At 45.8% G+C, this 14,741-nt stretch overlaps 2 protein-coding genes across 3 annotated transcripts in view; one reads left to right on the plus strand and one right to left on the minus strand.

The window, feature by feature from the left end:
- The window catches only part of cicb (capicua transcriptional repressor b), a 39,526-nt gene extending 33,315 nt beyond the window's left edge, over nucleotides 1-6,211 (plus strand). Inside the window, exons 16-21 of one of the 2 annotated variants that reach the window (XM_033640023.2) lie at nucleotides 844-1,214; nucleotides 1,339-1,496; nucleotides 1,596-1,756; nucleotides 1,958-2,092; nucleotides 3,301-3,432; nucleotides 4,007-6,211. In XM_033640023.2, coding sequence (XP_033495914.2) covers nucleotides 844-1,214; nucleotides 1,339-1,496; nucleotides 1,596-1,756; nucleotides 1,958-2,092; nucleotides 3,301-3,432; nucleotides 4,007-4,296 — 1,247 coding nt within the window. In that variant the 3' untranslated portion in view covers nucleotides 4,297-6,211. The remainder of the gene's footprint in view (nucleotides 1-843; nucleotides 1,215-1,338; nucleotides 1,497-1,595; nucleotides 1,757-1,957; nucleotides 2,093-3,300; nucleotides 3,433-4,006) is intronic. The other variant, XM_033640024.2, reaches the window with a different exon arrangement.
- A 1,154-nt stretch (nucleotides 6,212-7,365) lies between these two features.
- znf526 (zinc finger protein 526) lies at nucleotides 7,366-14,647 on the minus strand. Its single transcript, XM_033641647.2, has 8 exons — nucleotides 14,426-14,647; nucleotides 13,425-13,895; nucleotides 12,432-12,598; nucleotides 11,424-11,519; nucleotides 10,554-11,329; nucleotides 10,316-10,451; nucleotides 8,182-9,780; nucleotides 7,366-7,961 (listed from the first exon to the last, which is right to left on the minus strand). Exons 2-8 carry the CDS (start codon nucleotides 13,726-13,728, stop codon nucleotides 7,788-7,790), a joined length of 3,252 nt encoding a protein of 1,083 aa, XP_033497538.1. The 5' UTR covers nucleotides 13,729-13,895; nucleotides 14,426-14,647; the 3' UTR covers nucleotides 7,366-7,787.
- Between the last annotated feature and the right edge of the window lie 94 nt (nucleotides 14,648-14,741).

The raw sequence follows: 14,741 nt of genomic DNA on the forward strand, positions 1-14,741 counted from the left end.
ATCCCAGTAAATGATCTCTTTTAAGAGCTTACACGGGAGATGAAATTTAAAATTTACTTTGTTAATATTTATGTAAAAGCGAGATGGAGGGAAAATGCTGCATGACATTAAGAGGGACATGAACATTTTTTTCATGTTATGTGCCTGTGTTTGACTTGTGCTGTTGGGTTATAGCAAAGCTTTTCCTGTAGGTGGCCACTGCTTAAAGGATAGATTCACAAATTTCTTTCCATATGCACTAGGGATATTTAGTTAACTGCACTACACCCTACCTGGTCTGTTGGGAGCTGGCTAGTAGTGCCACTCATTTAGCAATTAGCACCACTAACACTGTCCCAACCCAACAACGTTGCTGTAAAACCATTGTGCCCACTTTTAGCTCTGTCGTCAGCATCAGTGTCAGCTCAGCTAGTGCTGCTAACAGAGTTAACAATGCTAAAGGGGTTTTGTGGTCTCATCCCAGGACAGTGTTACCAGTTAATGGCCCAATTAGCTAGCTCAACCTGGGTGGTGTGCAGTGCAGAGGGGCCTGGGCTAACGTTAGCAAACCAGTGGAGACCAGAAGGTGGGCAGTGGGGACTATGTTACCTTGTGTTAACATTGCTAGCTTTTCTGTCAGCAAAGCCAACATCTAAAATGCGTTTTGCCTGCTGTATTCAGTCCATCTGTTCATACTGGCCTTTAAAATATGTGTGTTTTAGATGAAAGTGAATGGGGGGGGGGGGAGGTTCCTCAGTCCTCTTTCTCTACAAAAATGCCTTCCAAAGTTTATCTGAACCTAATGTGAGGCTTCAGCACTCTGAGTTTGTTGAACCAACTCATCTTGATCTTGCTGTTTTACAGGCAGTACACCAGGTACACCCAAACTTACCCAGCTTCCCGTCAGGACCCCTCAGAAGGTGAAGGCAACAGTAGCGAACATCCCTGTGGGCAGCTATGAAGGAGGAGGTAGAGGAAAAGAGAGAGAAAGGGAGAAAGACAGGGAGCGGGAGCGGGAGAGAGAGCGGGAGAAGGAGCGAGAAAGGGAAAAGGAGAGGGAGAGGGAAGCTGCAGCCACCAGTCGCTTCTCTTTTGATTCTGAGCAAGCAGGGCAGACAGGGTCTCCATCAACACATCCTGCTGAGGAGCCGCCGTCCTCTGACAGACCCCTGGAGGGCTCCAGTGCAGCGGACTCCTCTGACATGCGACACAGAGAAAGCACAACCACCAAAGAGGTGACAGGAACATCACACAACGGTTTCTAGCTCTGACATCATGACCGGAAACAACACAGTTGTTGTTCAAACATAAAATCTCTGTGACTTTGTATAAAATACTTAAATTGAACTTTCTGTGCAGGCTGGATGGAAGGAGTCCCTCCCCTCCTCTCCTCTCCCCCCTCCATCAGCCACAGAACCCACCCTGCCGCCCCCACAGACTGACAAAGATGGTCCTACACCCAAAAAAGTCAAGGCCCGCCCACCACCACTCAAGAAGACTTTTGACTCGGTGGACAAGTGAGTTAACACCTTTGTGATTCTTTAGTGTTAGGTTGCAGAAATTATTGATGGACGGTGTATATATACTGTATATTTTGTGTGTGTGCGCGTGTGTTGGTCTGGCAGGGTGCTGTCGGAGGTGTATTTCGAGGAGCGCTTTGCCGAGCTGCCAGAGTTTCGGCCAGAGGAGGTTTTGCCTTCACCCACCCTGCAGAGTCTGGCTACTTCACCCCGCGCCATTCTGGGCAGCTATCGCCGCAAGAGGAAGAACTCCACAGGTTTCAGTCACTTAATAATCTGACTCAATGCTTTAGGAGTACTGTAGGGTCGTTTGGTGAACAGAGCAGACAACTGCTGCTGTCTATAGAAGAAAATGTAGAACTATGTAGTGTTTGCTCACTTTAGGTACATGATTAATTCAGATAAATACAGAGATTTGATCTCTGCTGATTAAGTTTGTTTCCTCTGTGTGCTTGTAGATTTGGACTCGGCCACTGACGAGCAAGTCTCTCCTAAGAGAAAGAGTCGGCGGCGCTCAAGTTGCAGCTCTGAACCCAACACGCCTAAAAGTGCCGCCAAGTGTGAGGGAGACATCTTCACCTTCGACAGAGCAGGTAACATGCAGTGAAGTCTAAATATATTTCCAATCAGGTGATTGTCTTAATGACTGCCTTGAAAATAAGAGAGTTCATGTTAAGGGTTTTATCCTTGAATTGTTAAATAAATTCCTTCTCCATATTTGGATTTATTTTAGTTACTTTAATCTCACTGAAAATTTGCTGTGCATGTTTTTTAAAAGTGATTATTTTAATGACTAAAAACATAAGCAACTTATTGGTCTGGTTATGGAAGTACACATCCAAATACCTACAGGTCACAGTTCACTTAGTAACGACACAGTATCTGCATGCTGCATTACAGAGTTGTTATGCCTCTGCACCGCTGTGGTCAAAGGTCACTGTGACCTCACACAACATGTTTTTGGCCATAACTCAAGAATTCATACACTAATTATGATATATTCCTCACAAATGACTAATACGATAAAATGATAGAGTGATGACATTTTTATATCCAAAAGATCAAAGGTCAACCTCACTGTGATGATAATGTTGTGTAAAAACCCATTTTCTGTCCATAATTCAACGCCGTAACTCAGGAATAGAAAAGGAGACATTTTGGTCGGATACTGACCTGGTTACTGTGCTGATTATATAGAGCTATTATATAGAGCTGCTCTGCTGCCGGGTTGAAGATGTGTGTGAAGCCTCCACATTTTAGAATGTTTAGCTTTTTTGCAGCAACATCCACATTTGAAATATTGTCTATTGTCATGGCTACATATGAGTCTGCACGGACATGGATGTAAATTGTGATGGAGGCATACAACTGTGGGGTGGAAATTCTAGTTTGATTTTTAATTTAACTTTTTCTCCTTTTATTGTTTTCTTCCAGCAGTGAAAACCTAAGATGGCATGATGTAGTAAAATATATGAAGTAGGCATGTAGGAGTTTGTAGGCCAACAAAACTTGAAAAATGCAGCTGAAAGCTCCAAAAAAAAAAGCTACTAAGTGGACCTTGGATAAAGATTTTGTTTGTCAAACTGAGGTTAGGACTAGTCAAAAAACATAAATAAATAAAAAGTATCTGAACCAGACATGAATCACTGATTTGGAGAAACATTTTATTCACTACCATATTTTTCCTGCTTGGTTGGTCTCATATCTCGGAGTGCTTTTTAAGATGATGAGGGGCTGAAGGGTCATAAACAAAGATGTTCATCACTGTAACAACCACTCTGCCTGTCTGTCCCTCTCCCAGCCACAGACGGAGAAGATATCCTGACAGATCTGGAGTTTGATAAGGTGCCGTACTCCTCTCTGCGACGAACACTGGACCAGAGGCGAGCGCTGGTCATGCAGCTGTTCCAGGAGCAGGGCTTCTTTCCATCAGGTACGACACAGGCCCTGTTTACACCTGGTATTAAAATGCATCCTGGGTGACTGGATCATAAGTAGACAACTCTAAGTACAGGCGTGAATGCACCAAATGCATCACCCAAACCACATTCAGAGGTGGTCTGGGCCACATTCTTTCAGCTGTGTGGACTCTAATGTGTCCTGGGCCACACTGAACGGCCGCCTATTCAGGTGACGTCCTTGTTTATCTGACATCCCACAGGATAAGAGAACTTTATGTTGGTGCTGTTATGCAGATGCCAGCAAACTCACACTGACACTGAAACAGCTCAACTCTGTTGTTGAAACCTGCTAATAAGCGCAAGTAAATGTTAGCTATGTAATGCTAGCAGTTAGCTCTGTCACTGTGACTGCGTGGCGGGGCTCACGCTCCTGCAGCAGTTGTCGATGAGGGGCTTTCAATACGCTGCACACAGCCCTACATTGAGATATGATTTTACTCCTTTTAAATAAAGGGCAGGGAGTAAACATGCTCACAAACACACACTCTGTTTATGTCTACAAGCATTTTCAGAGCGAGTGCTTTTCTTTTGCTCTTGTGTTTCCAGCTCAGGCCACTGCAGCCTTCCAGACAAGATACTCTGACATATTTCCCACCAAGGTGTGTCTGCAGTTGAAGATCAGGGAGGTCCGGCAGAAGATAATGCAGACGGCTGCCCCCTCTGATGTCTCTGGTTTAGGCATCCCTGACTCAGCTGGCTCCCTCCCTGGACCTTCTGGCTCCCAGTCAGGAGAAGGATCTCTCAGAGGAGGTGGGGACCTGCAGGATGAAGATGTGGAGCAAGGGACAGAGGGGAGCCCGGAGGATCCTCGTGATTCACAGGACTCTTCTAGATGAGGGACGCTGACAAATTAGATTGACCAATCAGTGACTGACGTCACACCTTTCCACACCCCCCTCACGCTTTCACACACATTTTTTTTTAAATCCACACTCTTAACTCTCCTCTGGATAGATGCTGATTTCTGTCCATCCTCAGCAGCCAACCTGTGGGAGTGAGAGATTTTTGTATGCAATTCTTTTTTCCTTGGGTAATGTGTGACCCTTTTACCAAAAAAAAAGGACACATGAAAAGCCAGTGGCACAAAAACTACCACAATGCACACACACACACACACACACACACACACACATCCTGCAAACTCTTAATTCCCACACTTGAATTAGCACTCTGTATTAACCACCTTGGAGAAAAAGCTCCCACCGATGCCAGTGAACGAAGGACCATTGTGTACAGCTGCACTCATTTGCCTTGAAGAAGAAAGGGTTCTTGTTTTGGGACGGAGAGACCTGCTTTAACCCATTCTGAGACGGTGTAAGTCAGCAGTTTTAAAACAAGGACATTATGTGTTTTGATATTTGTTTTTAATAGCGTTTAGAGGAGTTGAAGCAGAGAGTGTCTGCTTGAGGAACAACCTGTATTTAGACTTAACTATTGTAAGCTTGTGTCTTGTTTCTGCTGACATTAGGGGGCTGGGCCCTCGACAGCCGGAAACGATTTGATTCAACAAGAGAACTCGTTACTGTGGACCTGGAAAGATCTTTTTCTCCCTTTTATCGCTCGCACATAGACCTTCAGGGGAGGTCTACTGGGAGTGACTGAAAAAAACATTGACTGAAACTCAAGTGGACTTCTGGCAGTGCCATCATTCCTGCAATTACCTGTCTGGCCAAGTCCTCCCTTCTTGCGACTGACGCTAGCACATGCCAGTAGGTAGGAACCGAGCATTCCTGTGCCTCTCATTTGCTCGCCATGAAGGAAGGAGGTGGGTTGGAGTCAATGGGCACATCCTGGCTCTTAGTTGTAGAGGTCAGGCTGATAAGGCCTTAATCCTCTATTGCCAAGCAGTTTTATTAACTTTTTTAAAATAATTTGATTTGTATTTAACATTGTCATATTCAGTTTGTTGTTGTACTATTCCTATGGTTATTATTATTATTATAATTATTATTATTACTACTCATATCATTGCAGTGAACCCTGGTCCTTAGTTTGGACTTTTCCTTCATTTCTGCCAGCTGTTTTGTTTTTTATAATTTTGGAGGCAGGTGAGAGAAGCTGCTCCACACCTGAACAGTTCCTCCATTGTAGTCTTCCCTTGACTGGCCTCTCACCTCAGCAAGGATCTGCGGTGCAGTTATTTTTATTGTTCATTTTAAAGAGGACGACTCAACACAACGTGGACCTTTATATTCTTTCAGCAGTAATAAGCTGTATGTTTTTAGACAGCCCTGTTATGCCTCTCTGTCCCTCGCTTAGTTTGACTCTATAGCCTCAACACTTGTACATCTCCTTCCTCCACCTCTTTCCTTCCCTCCTTCCTCCCTTTGTCACTTTATTGCTCTCTCCAGACCTCCTTTTTAGACGGATGGAGAGAAAACTGGGGGAAGTGAGGGGGAGGGGAATGAATCAAAGAGAGCTGGTAGGATCTAATACTGGTTGTGTCTTTGTGCAAGACTTGGTTGTGTTGTAAATAATTACTGTAGAGTCAGTAGACTCGTTATATTATTGATAAGGAAAAATCTGTCATTGAACATAAGTTGACTTTTAAGACACCTGATACCGAAGGTAAAAACACATGAAATGGAAAAAAACAATAATAAATATGGCTATTAATGTTTTTGTGTTATACTCCTTGTTTTGCTGTTCCAGTATACAAGAGAGGAATTTATATGAATAATTTAAGTTTGTATCTGTATCTTTCAGTATGCAAATAAAAATAGGTGTTCAATTAAAGTGATTTTATCGCTGGCAATGTGAAAAATGGGTTTTCCTTAAGCAGAGATACACAAACGGTATCTAAAATGAAGTATCATTTTCGTCTGTCTCCTTTGAAATGTAACAGCAGCTCAAGTTGCCTCTACTTATGTGAACTAATATGTGCTTGAGTTTAGAGATGAAACTGAAAATTACATATCACGATTATAGTGACCAAAATGATCACAGATATCAGTATTATCGTGGTATTGTTAACATGTGCCGAAATAATTTCACCAATTAAACGGGGCTGGGCAATTTATTGATATTATATCGATACCATTATATGATGATATGTTCTTGTTTTTAAAGGCTGTATTACAATGAAGGTATGTCATTTTCTGTACCTCCCAGGCTGTTCTACCTGTTCCATTATTTGTCTATACCCACTTAATCATTATATCTACATTACAGAAGCACTGTCGCCTTACAGCAAGAGGGTTCCTGGTTCGAATCCCAGGTTGGGGGAGCCCTTCTGTGACTCAGTGAGTTTGCATGTGACAGCGTGGGTTTTCTCCAGGAACTCCAGCTTCCTCCCACAGTCCAACAACATGCAGGTTAGGTTAACTGGTGACTCTAAATTGGCTGTAGTTGTGAATGTGTGTGTGAATGGTTTCTGTATGTGTCAGCCCTGTGATAGTCTGGCGACCTGTCCAGGGTGTACCCCGCCTCTCGCCCAATGTAAGCCGGGATAGGCTCCAGCCCCCACGACCCCAAACAGGATAAGTGGTCACGGAAAATGAATGAATGAATGATGAATATATATAAAAAGTATAATTGTGTAAGTGTTTTGTTAAAGCACCAGTAGTCGACCCTGTAATATCGTCTATCGACATTGAGGTATTTGGTTCTAAATATTGTGATTTGATTTTCTCGTATCACCAAGCCCTAAATGAAAACCACAAATGAAATTAACATTACATTAGCATTAACATTGTGGCCATGTGTCTGGGAGACTGTTGCTAACTATGGTTGACGCTGGACAGTATTTAATGAGTTTTTCAAAGTGCTGTAATCAAACAGGGTTGTCACTGCAATTAAAATTTGAAATGATTAAACTAACCAAAGAGAATTTTACCCCAGTTAATCGCCACACCAGTAAATGTTTCATCCCTATATGTGTTAAATGAGAACGTGGGTTCCAAATATTAATCACCTTGGAAAAACATTTATTGATTTCACATATTTACAACAGCACAATCAAGCAGAAGAAAAATCACATCCATTTTGTGAAATGGTCAAATTAATTATACAAATGACATGAGGCACAACCAATGGTCCTTATTTCATAATGAATGTCATATCCATGATTTTAGTGTTCATCTTTCAATAAACTTTAACACTGATCCCTCTCATAGCTTTGTAAAACAGGGTCGATAAATTACTTTGGTCTGTTTGCTGAACTTCATCTGCGTTTGACATTTCATAGCGTTCTCGTCCAGGACGTAATTATCTGATCCAATAAGTCTGAACTTCTCAGTAGTCAATTAGAGTCAGTTCTAACACTATCGTACTGAACTCATCAATTCAGAGGAATAAACTTTTATTTTCTGTCCACTTGTACTCGTCCTCAGAGGAGCTGCAGTCCGTCCACGGCGACTGTGTCCATCGTGAGGCCGTTCTCCAAAGCTGTGTGATAGATCTCCAAGGCCTGCTCCAGAGGTAGCGCTCCTCCCTCGCTGGTCTCAATGATGGCTATCGTCTCCCCAAACTCGTTACACATGATAGTAGGAGTGCCCTGTGTCTGAGAGGAGGAAACGGAAATCAGAATAAGTTCAACTAACAGCAGAGAGTGCGCAGACACATTTACTCGTATAATCTCTTACTAATTTTAATTTAAAAGTTTAATCTTAAATAGTTAATTAGATCAGACTAAAACAGGTCACTATGGCAACCAGATCACATAAGCTTTGTCAAGTGTTTTTCATGTTTAGGGATGAGGGGAGTAGGATACACGTTCTGACCTGCTGAAGATCCGAGGCCTGGATCTGGATGAGCTGAGGCTGCCCGTTAGCTAGTTCCACTGCTGAAGAGTCCACCACTGCCACAGCAGAGCTGGTCTCCATGGCGGCCTGGGCTGCAGCCTCTTCATCCAGCCTCTGCTGCCTGGCGTGGGTCTTCTTGTGGTTCCTCAGATTGGAGAAGGTCTTGAAGGCTTTGCCACACTGCGGACATACATGTGGCCGTTCGCCTGTGTGCGTTCGACGGTGTTCGGCCAGGTGCATGCTCTGGATGAAACCCTTTCCGCACACTTCACAGCGAAATGGCCGTTCGCCCGAGTGTGTGCGCAGGTGCTCTCGCAGGTGTGTGTTCTGACGGAAGCATTTCCCGCACACTTGGCAAGGAAAGGGGCGCTCCCCGGTGTGGACTCGCTGGTGAAGTGCAACTCCGGAGGACGAGACAAACAGTTTGCCACAGATGGGACACTGGTGGGCTTTGGGCCGCTTCCCGGAGGGGCACCGCGGTCGCCCAGGGCCTAAGGCAAAGTGGCTCAATCTGTGAAGTCGCAGATTGGCAGGAGAGTTGAGCTTCTTCCCACAGATGTTGCAGTCCAGACCTCCCCGCACGAGACTGGCAGAATCCCCTGATTCTGTCTCTGCTGTGGCTGAGGTGGAGGGCGCTGTAGTCAGATCTTTGCCCAGCTCTGCCTGGTTGTCCGTCTCTGTGCCCATCTCTCCTCCTGTGCCAGCCTGCACCAGGGTGGGGTGCTGCTCCAGACAGTGACTGTCTCGTTGTCTCCTAGTCAGGAAGCCAGCCTCACAGTGGGGACATGGGAAAGGGGCCGGAGCCCCTGGATGTTGGGTGTAGCGATGTGCTGCTAGCTTGGTGGGCCAACGAAAGGTAGCAGGGCAGTCCGGGCAACACAGTGTCGCAGCACTTGTGTGCAGCAGGCTGTGCTGACGGAGGTTGGAGGACTGTGAGAAGGAGCGGTGGCAGACATCACAGCGGTACGGTCGAACACCAGAGTGGATAAGATTGTGCCTCATCAGATTGGCTAGAGAGGAGAAAGTTTTGCCGCAGTCAGAACACTGGAAGGGCCGCTCGCCGGTATGAATGCGGATGTGGTTGCGCACGTGGATCTGCTTCTTAAAAGCCTTGCCACAGACACCACAAACGAAGCTGCGCTCAGGGACATGGGACTTGCGTCGATGGTGAACAAGCTGCAGCTGAGAGGGAAAGGTCTTTGAGCATGAACGACAAGAAAAAGGCCCTTTGTCTGATGATGCAGCTTCAGCTGTGACTCCTTCACCGGTGTCATCCATCGAAGCAGCATTTGCAGCTGAGCCAGACTTGGTGGCATCTCCCACCTGCTGGGGATCATCAGTGTTGCCTTCAAGTGGGGCAGACACCTCCATGTTGCTGTCCTCCCCCTGCTTCGCCACTTCACCTCTTTCCACTTTGCTCTGAGAGCTTTCAATCGGTTCCTCTCCCAGTTTTTCCATCTCATCCTCTGTGAGAGGGGCCAGCAGGTTGAGCTTTGCCTCAGCAGCAAGCAAGTTCTTCTCTCGTGCTTTCTGTAGGATGGCAAGAGCAGAGATAGATGCTCTTACTGGAGCTGAGACCTGCAGAAGAAAACAAGCATAAGTTAGATTGAAATGTCAGACTAAAGCTGAGCACGCACTGTGTGATTTGAGCTGTTTCTGACCCGAATTTTGAGCCACATGACTCATTTTAGAGGCAGACTGAATTTAAGATTCGTCAGCCGTCGTATAGGGGGAGCCAGGACCAATCAACTGCTCCTGACCTGCTGTCTGATGGTCTGATACATTTCTGTAAAATCTGAATTTTCAGTCAGCTGTAGTCAGGCTCTCGAACAGTTGAAGCAGAGTCAGGAGTCAGTTCCCAGAGATTAGTGCCTTCTTTCTCAACCAGTCTTACAGTGTAGCTTCTACCCAGTTATTGTACCATTTTATTGTGTATTTTCCCCAAACAGTGAGACAACTGGGCCGCACAGTATGAGTTGGTGCGGTCCTGTATCCCTCGTACAGAGGGAGTTGGAATAAATCAACCTTGCTAAAACTGGCCCAAATCCTACAGTGCTTGCCTCGCTTAACTTGGGGTTGTGGACACAATTAGTCAAGGGGATCTGCTTATTACCATGGAAACAGGGGCAGGTGTGGCAGATGAATCACGGTTGAGGTGGGTTCTACGGTGGTAGAGGTACTTGGTCATGTTGGTGAAGGTTTTGTTGCAGAAGTGACACCTGTGCAGGGGATCTGCAGTGTGGGACTTCCTGTAAGACACCAGGAGGTAAAAATGAGACAGGCAGCAGAAGAAACAAAATTTAATATCAGCCGTCAGTTTCTCACAGTGATCCGGTCGCTGTTGTGTTTACCTGTGCATGATAAGAGTCATCTCAGTGGTGAAGCCATTGCCGCAGTCCACACAAAGGTACCTGGCCACGCCTGAGTGTGTGCGCATGTGTGTCTGCAGTGATGTCGCCTTCTTGAACACCTTGCCGCACTCTGGACATTCATGCGTGCCCTGCTCGTGCACGCGCTTGTGAGCAGCCAACCGGTTGACGGAGGTGAAGGTGCGGTTGCAGAGCTCACACTGTTGGGTCTTGGTCCACACTGTTGCTTTCTTCTCTGCCACTCTTATCCTGATGTCCTCCATCTTTTCTGTAGTCTCTTCCCTCCCTCTCACCTCGTCAAAGCCACTCATGACGCCTGGCTCTCCGCTCTCTTTGTCCTGACCCAGAAAGTGCTCTCCTTGGTGCTGGAGGAAGTCCTCTGGGGTTTGGAAGAGAAGGGAGCATTCGGAGCACTCATAAGGATGGATGACCACCACCTCTGTTGGCTGCTGGGAGTCATCCTGGACACTGGGGGCCAACCTTAACTCCAGTCTCTGAACCCCATTCTCCAGGACCCCCAGCTTTCCTGAAGAGCTCCGCCCCACAGCAGGCAACAGAGGGGGCAGCTTGGAGCGGCGCTGGCTGGGGGTGGTGGGGTTGTCTGCCAGAGCTTGAGCTGTGAGAATCTGCAGGTGCATGGTGGCAGAGCCGGGGGTCGCTGTCACTGGAGGCAGCAGGGAGGAGCGGGAGGGTGTAGAAGGTTTGGAGACAGACTGACGTTTCTTCTGTTGTTGTTGCTGCTGCTGCTGAGCGAGTACCTGAAAAATACACACAGAAATGTACCAACCTTAAAACCCTTTATCTAATTCTTATTTAATTCCTCTGATGTGAGTTGTTTACCATCCAAAATACCTGTGCCAAGATCTCCCCAGCCTGCTGCTCACTCAGCACGTAGTTCTGCATATTGTGCAGTGGAGTGACAGTGCCATCAGGCTGTAGCACATACTCCTGTTGCAGAGCCAAAAAAAAAAACACTGGTTATTACATTTATACACAGAAATTAAGCAATATTTAATAATTGCTCTTTCATTTCGGAAAGCAAAGATCCTAATAGCTCAGTGCCGTTGCTCTGATTCATGTCTTTTAGTTAATTATCAGATGCTTCGGAGACTCACTGTCTGCTGTCTGGCCATGACACCCATTCAAAGTAGTACCTTCTAGAATTACAGTGCAGTTGCAGCAAACCAATCTGCGCTGGCCCACACAACCCAGAGAGCCACTGAGATAAATGTTTCACTTTGAAGCAATCTGAATGAATTTTAGAGCATAAGAGCCCGACCCAAATTAAATGAATGAAACTGCCAAGTGTCTTTACCATGCAGAGATTTTGACCTATGCATGTGAATGACTCAGCACAGTGGAGAGTTTGGGAGTAAATTACAGCTCAGATTTACAGTTGATCCATCCATCGTCAATTTCACTCCATAATAAAATTGAACCCAGTATTTTCAAGTGTCTGCCGGTCTAATGCACACAAACTCTGTTTTGATCGTCTCAGACAAAACTCCAACTAAAGATGACGATGCCTTTGACACTCCACATAAATCTAGTTCAAGGATGCATATGAGTCTGCAGAATATCACCTACAGCATTAACCACTGTAGCCCAATATTCATGTTACTTATCACTGTTAATAGCATGTTATTAGTATAACTATATTCAATTCAAGCAACTTATTTTAATAAATTTATCAGTTACTGTGTCTCCTAAAGAGCACAGCACCAACAGTACCAGTCAGTTTATTAAATCATCAATAACTGTGACAAAGATAGAAAGACTGCTGTAGTATTCACATAGTAAAAGGGTATAATAATTTTACTTTTCAGACTACAACAAAATTGTTAAATATATTTCCCGTACCACGGCCTCTGTGTTGCTGTGTGTGGTGCTCCTGCTGTGGGTCCTCCGGTGCTCCAGCCAGGTCTCAGGTGAATCAAACAGAGCCAGACAGTCAAGACACTGGTATTGAACGGGTCCTGACATCTGACCGTCTGACCCTTCCTCTGTCTCCAAAACCTCGCACAGCTCTGGGGAACAGTCACAGATACAGGCAGTTAGTGTTGTTTGTTTCTCAGTCTTACTATGATTAGCAGCTATGCGAATGAAAAACTGTGATTTATCTTATTCATTTTTCTAGTGGTGTGAATATTGAATATGAAGAGTCCGAACCATTCTTAGTTTTATTGAGGATTGTTTGCTTCCTTGTCATTAGCACTGAATACAGGCATGTCTTTTTTTAAAGATATTTTTGGGGGGTTAATTGCCTTTATCTGATAGGACAGCTATAGTTTGAAAGGGGGAGAGAAAGAGGGGGAATGACATGCAGCAAAGGGATGTCGGGTGGAATCAAACCTGTGGCTGCTGCGGCAAGGACACAGCCTTTGTACATGGGACGCCTGTTCTACCAGGTGAACTGGTGGGCGTCCTGAATGCAGGCATTTCTTTATAAAAAGCCATGAATTCATTTCCACAAAATAGCATGATTTTGCATCATGTACAGACTGTCTGTACATTATGAATATCTAAACACACGCCCCATTCAGTCATTCATTTTCCATAATCGCTTATCCTGTTAGGGGTCACGGGGGCCTGAAGCCTATCCCAGCTGACACTGGGTGAGAGGCAGGGTACACCCTGGACAGGTCACCAGACTATCACAGGGCTGACACATAGAGACATACAACCACTCACATTCACACCTACGGACAATTTAGAGTCACCAGTTAATGTAACCTGCATGTCTTTGGACTGTTGGAGGAAGTTAGAATACCCGGAGAAAACCCACACTGACACAGGGAGAACATGCAAACTCCACACAGAAGAACTCACTCAACACACAATCAGCTCACTCACCTTGCTGCTCCACCTCCATCCCCGCCTCTCTCATGTGCATCTCCTGGTGCTGCAGCAACTCCTCCGGGTTCACGAGGACGGCCCCACACTCCAGACACTGGTACTGCTGCGTCTGCCCCATCTCTGGGAGACCCTGGATGGTCATGACCTCCCCTGCCTCGCCTTCTCCTTCTCCCTCTTGGCCAGTGTGGATCTGCTGGTGGATTAGCACGTCCTCCAGGGTGTTGAAGAGCTGGTGGCACTCGCTGCACATATACTGGTGCTCCACATACACATCTTCTGTCTCCTCCTGCTGTTCAGCCATCCTGGTACTCTGTGTGTGTGTGTGTGTGTGTGTGTGTGTTGTCTTATATAGGTTGCAAGTGTATCATGAAGGGATGTGTGACAGGTGATAAGGTGCTGAAACTTCACTGCTGTGTCCAATGAATGAAGACTACTTTTGTCATCCAGAAGGCTGGTGTCAGAGCACACCTGTGGGAGAGAATAAAAATGAAATGGTCATGTCAAACTAAACAGTGTCACTGTATAACCTGGTGTTATGTAGTAGCAGCAGTTATGTAGTAGCCATTATATGATAAATGTATGGTCTCAGTGTAACACAACGCAAACAGTAACAGCACACTGGTCAATAATGTGCACAATAAGAAGCCCCAGCAGTGTTTACACAGATATCCTGGAACAATCCCGCGAGATAACATCGCATTTTTCAGCCGTTAGCCAAATGACGGCCCTCTAATGCTAACAGTACGACCACCGCTCAGAAGTGCCTCACTAATCGTTGTCTGCTTTTCCACACAAATGTGATTCATATCTTTGTTTACAGTGTGTGATGGCATATGGAGAGCTGTTGGCGGCGCTCCCTCCGATACTGCAGACCTGTTTCTCGGCACCGCGGTTTCCTGACAGCGGCTCCCCGGTTCGTCGGGCGGTCCGTCAGGCGGCGCTACCCACTTTTCCCCGAAGCTCTCCGGCTACTACGGCGGGCCCTTCTTTCCCCTTACCTCTCATTTACTCTCGTTGGACGATCCCTCGTGTAGTCGTCACTCCTCGTTCACACAAGCGTGTGTCTTCTTGTTAGCCCCTTGTCACCGTCTGTGGCATGGAAATACAAAAATAAGAAAAATTTCCGTGGGAAATTGCATTTCAATGCGTGAAATGAAACGTTTGCCCGCCGATCGTCTCCATTCTTGTGCTACGAAGCCCCGCCCAATGCGGTAGTCTCAACGTTTCAGAATCTCTAATTGGACAACTGACTGTCAATCATATACTGTGCTTGACTGATGGGGATTGTAGTTTTTGTGTCGACGGTTGGATTAC

This window comes from Epinephelus lanceolatus, chromosome 10 (assembly GCF_041903045.1).
Source record: "Epinephelus lanceolatus isolate andai-2023 chromosome 10, ASM4190304v1, whole genome shotgun sequence".
NCBI lineage: Eukaryota > Metazoa > Chordata > Actinopteri > Perciformes > Serranidae > Epinephelus > Epinephelus lanceolatus.

Coding starts and splice junctions, on each gene's coding strand:
- znf526 (XM_033641647.2), bottom strand. CDS start 13,728: ATGGCTGAACAGCAGGAGGAGACAGAAGATGTGTATGTGGAGCACCAG. Junction 12,599..13,424: donor GATGGAGGTGGAGCAGCAAG/GTGAGTGAGCTG, acceptor ACTGTTCCCCAG/AGCTGTGCGAGGTTTTGGAG. Junction 9,781..10,315: donor CACCTGCCCCTGTTTCCATG/GTAATAAGCAGA, acceptor TTTCTTCTGCAG/GTCTCAGCTCCAGTAAGAGC.